A 7,665-nucleotide genomic window follows, 5' to 3' on the forward strand; every position below is an offset into this window, starting at 1 on the left:
CTAGTGGCAGTCTACAAACTAGTCAAGGGGGACCAGCAGGCATTGGGGGAGTCCCTGTTCCCTCGAGCACTCCCCAGAGTTACAAGAAACAATGGACACAAGCTAGTGGAGGGTAGTTTCAGGCTAGACATTAGGAGGCACTATTTCACTGTCAGGGCGGCAAGGACCTGGAACCATCTTCCAAAAGAAGTGGTGCTGGCTCCTACTCTGGCGGTCTTTAAAAAAAGGCTGGACGAACATCTGGCTGGGGTCATTTGACTCCAGTACTCTTTCCTGCCACGGCAGGGGGTCGGACTAGATGATCTCCTCGGGTCTCTTCCAACCCTACTGACTATGAAACTATAAGCGGGCGGGTGAGGAGGCAGGTGTGGGCTGGCAGTGCCAGCAGCCACTGCTTGGCCTCCCGCGCGTGGGTCTCCCCTGGGCCCCGTGGGGTTAAGCAGCTCCTTTCCCCTCACTGCCGGCTGGGGCCCGCGGGCCGGCCCTGCGTGCCTCACCGTGGCTCAGTGCTCTGTGCCGCGTCTGCGGCTCTGTGCTCTGCACTGCGGCCGCCGTGCTCTGCGCCACGGAGGCGACACCATGCTACGAGCTCCGTGCCGCGGCTGCCATGCTCTATGCTGTGGCGGCGGCTCCGCGCTCCACGCTGTGGCTCCGCACGCCGTGGCCGCCACGCTCCATGTTCTGTGCCGCCACCACAGTTCGACATTCCACACCTCCGCGGCTCTGCGCTCCGCAGCCAGATAAAATGGCTTGGCGGGCCACATGGCGGCCTGCAGGCCATATGATGGACAAGCCTAAATTAGTTGAACCCAGGTTTCCCAATGTCTTTTTTGCTGACTAGCTATTAGATAAAGCGCCAAAAAGTCCTCCTGTCTCCAATCCTTTTATTGTCTGTGCTTTTACTTCCTTCACTGTAAATTGGAATAACAAGATTTACCAAATTCATAGTGGCTTTGGAAGACCAAATTAATGGAGGTTTGAAGAATACATTGAGAGCCTTAGATTATTTTAATTAATTTACTGATAAAGAAGAAAAATCTTTTAGCAACTCTTAATCTGGTTACACTAGTCTTTCCTTCTGATCACATTTTCTTGTTATCCCTTTCACCAAAGTGTTATACTCTCTCTAATGCCTGCTGTGTTCTACTCAGAACGAGTTACGTTTTGTCAGCTGATGGGAAATAATGCCTGTTTGTAGTAAACAATATTTGGAGTAATCTTTTTTTTCCAGGTTGGTTGTTCTTTTCGCCTAATTTAGTCTTTTTTAGTATGGATTCTCAGAAAAGCTTTTATTGAATGTAGCTGTTAGTATTAATAATTTAACATATGTTCTTCAAACATTTGTGAACAGAGCATACATGGAGGGTATTGCTTTAAATAGAAGATGGACTAAAAGTGGAAATATCTGGAACTCATTCCTGTTCAGTTCTGTAAATTATAAACTGTGGTCATATCTGCTGGTTGAGACTGCCATATCATGGCATCATTTCTAGGAGGATCTCCTGGATAAATACTTTAGATCAAATATTTAAGGGACTACAAGTGCTGGGTATTTTATTCTGATTCAGAATTATATTTTAAAATATCACATTTAATGTATGCCTTATTTGCAATTTGTTCATTCGTTTTTGGCTGTCAGTAACACTTGCAGCAAATGTTAAACTAGGACTAGGAATGGCAGCTGTGAGTGGCTGCTTTTCAAAATTGATACACAATGTAGATTAACATTTTAGTTTAATGTGCCTGCTTTAAAATTAACGCATTTGTAAAAAAGCATAGAATTACCTTCATTTTTTAATTATGGAAAAAAATATTCTGACTGCATATATCAGCCACAATATAGCAGCTGCATATGCCAGACATGCTGTCTGTCGCTTCTTTGAACACGTCAAAGTATAAGAGCAATTAAATAATTTACCGTAATCCAGAAGCTTCTATTTTACCTGTGATCTATGATTATTGCAACAGCTGCAGTTGTATGTAACTGCTCAGTCCACTGGCACACTGCATTTCTTTCAAAGAATGGAAAATAAATATGTTAAGGGTTTTTCCCCTGTGTGAATAAAACTATCAGTCGCTTTTAAATTACCAATAAGGGTTCCAGGAGGCTCAATAAGTATTTCATTTAGAAATCTTATGTAGTTTAAAAGAACAGTCTGATTATGTGGCCCCTTAGCTGGCATATGGTTGCCCTTCTGCCTAAAAGAAAATGCAGTTTAGTGAAAAAATAATTGATCTGTGGCATAGGTACCTTTTTGTATGTACTGGCCAAATCTTATTTTTTGTTTAGCAGCTTTTCTGTTTTTAAGTAAAGTGAGTGCAATTTGGGTTTTTTGTTCTCAGAAATGTGACCTAGCAACCGTGTTCTATCGTATACCAGAAGCTATTCAAGAGTACAGTAGTGTAAACGGTGTCATAACAAGTATAGATTGGCTATGGATGAGCAAATGTTTTTGTCTAAATACAAACCAGTTTAACTGTCACAGATTCAAAAGTTTGACTCAAACATCATTGGGTTTGCTTTCAAAAATGTGGGAAGGCAAAAAAGAATTTCAGTAGTGCAGGCTGAAAATAGAGTTAGTATTTATGCCAAGTGAGATGGAGGACTGAAGAATTGAGAAAATGGTGAACACATGTATGGAGAGTGACCAGGAAGAGAATCGAGAAAGGAATGAAATCCTGATATGCAAAATCATGATATCCACATCACCCTGTTTTTAACTGCTGTCCCCGAGTCATGAGACTGTCCTTTCTAATCCTTCATCTCAGGACTCTGGACTGTGACTGTCCTCAGGGAAGGTCCTTCGTACCTTCTTCAGCTTTGTATTGCTACGCAGAGCCTAGCACTGTCCAGCCTTTTGTTAGCATTCATGTTACTACATGTAGCTACTTCTAAGCATTAAATCATTGCAACCCAAACGCTATCGATACAAAATTTTGTTCACTGGCTTGACTTTTATGCTTGCATGTGACAAGATTGCATGTGTCTTAACGGTTACTGGAATCTTCTTTTTTGTCTGAGAATAGTAAAAATGAGAAGCTGTCTTTTTTATAAAGGTGCACAAAGCATATTGGTTGTCAGATGGAATACCCCATATATGCCAACATTAAGAATACATTTTTAACAGATAAAAAAATACACATTTTAATATGCAGCTTTGACATTAAAAGTCTTGCACTTCTTTAGGGTTGGCATAAAGCTCGTGTTTTTATCACATTTTCTTTTCAGTTATTTGAAGAATGCTTCTTGGTATGTGTTTTTGTGATTTTATGAAGAGAATTTGACAGCAGGGGATAAAGGGTATAGTCTGATTATGCTGACCTAGTTAATTATTGTCAGTTTTGTAAGTTATGATCTTCCTTTTGATACAGAAACTCAAAAGCCCTTTTTATCTCGCTGTCTGTGACCATTTGCCTCTTTGCTTTCCAAAACCAAAACACATCAAACAAAACTATAAAATAAGTATAATTTTTATTTTTATTTTTAAGGCCTGATCAAAAAATAGAAGATGCTGCAGAAACAGAAGCTGAAATCCTTGCTCGCCTCACATCTGCGGTAAGGACACCACATCAAACCTTGTACTGATTCTATATTAAAATTATTATGTTGTAGAGGAGGACCCAAGTCCTAGTGGGAATAGTAACTGGAGTGAAACCATGGTTCTGGCTGTGGAAGGAGTCATGGATAGGAGGGAGAGGTATTAGTGATGTAGCTTCACACCTGAGAATAGTTATACTCAGGGTAAATGAAGATAAAGAATTAGTCTAATGTTTATTTTACTGGGATATTGGATAGCTTTATTCACCTCAATAAGCTGCATCCAAGACAAATGACAGCTTGCCCCATCTGTGCTTGGATTCTGTGTGCTCCTTTTGTAAAATCATACATCTCTTCTGAGGTAAACAGGAGCTTAGAAGATGTTGGTTAGATTGAGCTGAAGTGACCTTGATTTGACTTCACACCTTTAAATCCTAGTGGGTGCATCTACATGTGATATTAATGCTTTTGAATAAACTCTTGCATAGTTTGCACCAGAGTTTATTGCTCCCAGGCACAGTGTTTACACATGCTTCCGGGACCACAGCATCTTGAGCTGGGGTGGTGAAGTCATGGTTGGTAGGAGGGCCAGGGGGTCAGTCTGCCAGCCCAGAGTTGCTGTGCCCAGGCTCAACATGCTACAGATGGGCTGGCTGGAGCATGAGGGTACTACAGTGTGGGACTAGCTGGTAGGCAGTCCCACACTGTAGCACCCCTGTGTCCTAGCCAGCCCGAGTCACGGTCTACATGTGCATTGCAACACCCTAAACTCCGCCGCAGAATAGTGTGTGTCAGGCAGTACTATCCTGTGGTAGAGTTAATTAGTTTACTGTGGCCTAATAACACCACACATGTAGACAGTGATGTTTGGAAATATTCAAACAGCTTTACTGCCTTTACCCTCAGTAAGGCTGATTTTGCTGTTACTCAGATCAAGACTATAACCAACACATGGTTATTTCATGAATTAAAACATCACAAGCTTGAACATGTCCATTGAACTAAAGAGAAATTAATACTTTGATTTTAAGAACTGAACCCTTAATGTGCTGGAGTCCACTAAACAAAGTACTTAACCTATGTACTTGCCTCTAGGCATGTGAATAGAATCATAGGAAAATAACCTCATGAGGCTTCTTCCAGCCTATTTATCTAGTCCAGCCCGCTACTCAAGGCAGGATCATCCCTGACTAAACCATCCCGATCAATTGCCTGTCCAACCTGTTCTTGAAAAAACCAGGGATGGAGATTCCAAGTTTCCTAAGCAGCCTGTTCCAATACTTGACCACCCTCAGAATCAGAAAGTTCCTCCTAATCTCCATCCTAAACTTCCACTTCTGAAGTTTGAGGCCATTGCTTCTAATACTGTCCAGTATGACCAAAGCGAATAGTCGTTTTTCATTCTTTTTATAAATGCCCTTCAGGTATTTGAAGGTTGTTATCAGATCTCCTCTGAGTTTTCTCTTTTTCAGACTAAATAACCTCCTTTTCAGCCTTTCTTCATAAGTAGGGACCTACCTAAATTGCAATAGCGCAGATATCACAAAATCAGGTGATCTCCATGAAATCCGCCGGAAAAAAAAACTTACTAAAAATAAAATGCTGGCTCCCCAGTAGGAGCCAGCAGTCGTCCTGACCACACGTGAAGCCCAGTGACAGGGGGTGGGGACACCAGGAGCCCTTGGCCAATAGGTGTAGGGGGGCCTGAGCCATGACAAGACCTCAAAAATGGCAGCTGGCCCTGGGATCTGTCTACAAAATTGGCCAGCTGCCTCCTCAAGTTGAGTAGACGCCTACTCACAAGTTGTGTTTCCCAGACCTTTAATAATTTTTGTTGTTTCACCCTTCTACTGCACCCTTTCCGATCTGTGCACATCTTTCTTGCAATCTGAACACACTAATCCAGGCGAGGCCTTACTAGGGCAGAACAGAGAGGTAGAATTGTTCCCTTTTATTTGCAAGCGAGACTCCTATTAATGCAACCCAGAAGGCTGTCGGCTATTTTGCAGCAATAGCATCTGTTGACACATGTTCAACTCATGGTCTGCTATAACCCTTAAGTCCTCTATACCCCTCTCTCTGCAGTACTGAAGCCTGGACAATTATTTCTGTATTTGTGCATGCAATTATTCTGTCGTAACTGCAGGAATAGTAGTTCCACTGACTTCAGTTGTTTCCGTTTCTTGCAGGGGTTAGCCCATAAATTACAGAATCAATAATTGTGATAGAGAGGGGGAAATAAAAGACCATTTTTTCATGGTTGTAACCAAGTAAGGAACAATTAAGCTGTGGTACCTTCAGGGGTTCTGAAAGAGTGCTCTCTGTTTCTTACCCTAAGGAGTTTATTACTTTGCAAATAATAGCTTGCCTCTGCTGTCACAGAGAAATAGGCTTGTCCTTTATAAAACATTTTTAGCCTAACAGGACAAAGAAAATCCTAGTCCCAGTCAGTCCTTCCAATGTTAGTTTAATGCCTGCAGATAGTAAAAACTTTTCTTACACTGAATGAATCTATAATTACGAAACATTCTGGCCTGTTCTGTTGCACAGTAATTTTCATTTATTTCTCTAACAGCCTTTGCCTTTGCCTTCTAGAGAACTTTGTAATATATTTAAGCTAGAATATGTATTACTTATGGACCTTCTTAACTGTCTGTCTTCAATCAGTATATTCAGTCTTTGCTGCAAATGTTACCCATTAATTTTCAGTGAGTTCATAGGTGTAGGAAGGACCTATACTTTGCTCCTAAGTTTTCCTCATCTTTGCAATGATGCGTATCCTATTTACATATCATTCACCTTTTCCTAATCAGAAAGCCTACAAGGAATTTGTATTCAACAATAAATGATTGAATATAATCTGCAGTGAACAAAGCATGATGCTAGAGACAGGGCTGTGAATATACAGTAGTACTGAACAGAAATACAGATGAATAATATTTTTATGAGATAAGTCATATGCTGGGGTTTGAGTGCTATTAATACTGCTTCTAGATCAGTAATGACTTCAGAGTAATCAGAGGTAATTTTGTTTATCTTTGTTATAGGTTAAGGATAAACCAGGAAGACTTATTTATTTTTATACATGTATAAATTTTTGATAAATTTATAAATTTATCAAAAAATGTAGTTTAGCTCATTCTGAAGCTACTTGTGAATTTGGGTCAAATTCCTAGAATAATTTTAACTAGAAAAAATAAGAGCTACAGTTTAAAACTACCCTGCTTGTTGCAGTGTCACATCTCATTGGTTGCAGTGCTCAATGAGGGATATGCAAGAGCTGGTTTACATTGCTTCCTCTGTGAGATGGGATTTAAACCCCACATCTTCCACCTCCCTCTGCTGAAGGTTGTTTTAACTTACAGCCCCCCACCCCCTTCCAGGACAGTACCTTAACCATCAGGCTATAGACCAGTGTTTCTTAACCAGGGCACTGGAGATCTTTTTAAGGGTGTGTGGAAAACACCTACACAGGATTCACAAGATAAACCCAAATGTTTCAAATAGGAATCCATATTATCAAAAGCATTCTGGTCTGTTGTGGTCTTTCTGATCTTCATTCTTTGCAATGGAAGAATTGCCTTATTGTTTCCGTAGCCAGAAAATGAGTGGGGAAAAAAAAGAGCTGGTATTTATCTGAGGCATGCCCTGAGTTTAGCAAGATTGAGAGCTACTGCTATAATAACCTGGGCCAGAGGCATAGTGAGCTCCTTCAGTGCCCTGGGCAAACATGGGGAATTATGCCGACCGATGGAGAGTGGGGGTGGAGGGGAGAAGTTTTATGTCCCATGTCTGCAGTGTTGCAGTAGCTGCTGTTGCTGTGGCTCTTGCTGTAGCCATGTGGGCTTGGGCTGCTGCAGCTGGGGCATGGGCTTGCCACATACTGGGTGTAGCACCTTTGCGGTGCCAGGGTCCCTGGAGACTGCCCCTGGTGGCCCCGTTTGTCCCTATGAAATAACGTTAGGCAGAGGGCTGTGTCTGCCAAGCTCCTGTGGCTGGGTGGTGCAGGGCTTTACCTGCTGTGACAGACTGTGGGGAGGGGAGGAGGGGGATGCCATTTTACCACCTCCTCTAAGTTGGTGTTTGGATTGGTGTCCCATTCACCTCCCCTTGTTACACAGCTCTTC

General features: G+C 41.9%; 1 protein-coding gene across 2 annotated transcripts in view; it reads left to right on the forward strand.

The window, feature by feature from the left end:
* RAPGEF5 (Rap guanine nucleotide exchange factor 5) overlaps window positions 1-7,665 on the forward strand; it is a 265,239-nt gene that overhangs the window by 63,815 nt on the left and 193,759 nt on the right. For both annotated transcript variants that reach the window (XM_025210018.1, XM_006028585.3), the window contains exon 6: window positions 3,490-3,556. In XM_025210018.1, the coding sequence (XP_025065803.1) occupies window positions 3,490-3,556 (67 nt within the window). The remainder of the gene's footprint in view (window positions 1-3,489; window positions 3,557-7,665) is intronic.

This window comes from Alligator sinensis, unplaced genomic scaffold, assembly GCF_000455745.1.
Source record: "Alligator sinensis unplaced genomic scaffold, ASM45574v1 scaffold1112_1, whole genome shotgun sequence".
NCBI lineage: Eukaryota > Metazoa > Chordata > Crocodylia > Alligatoridae > Alligator > Alligator sinensis.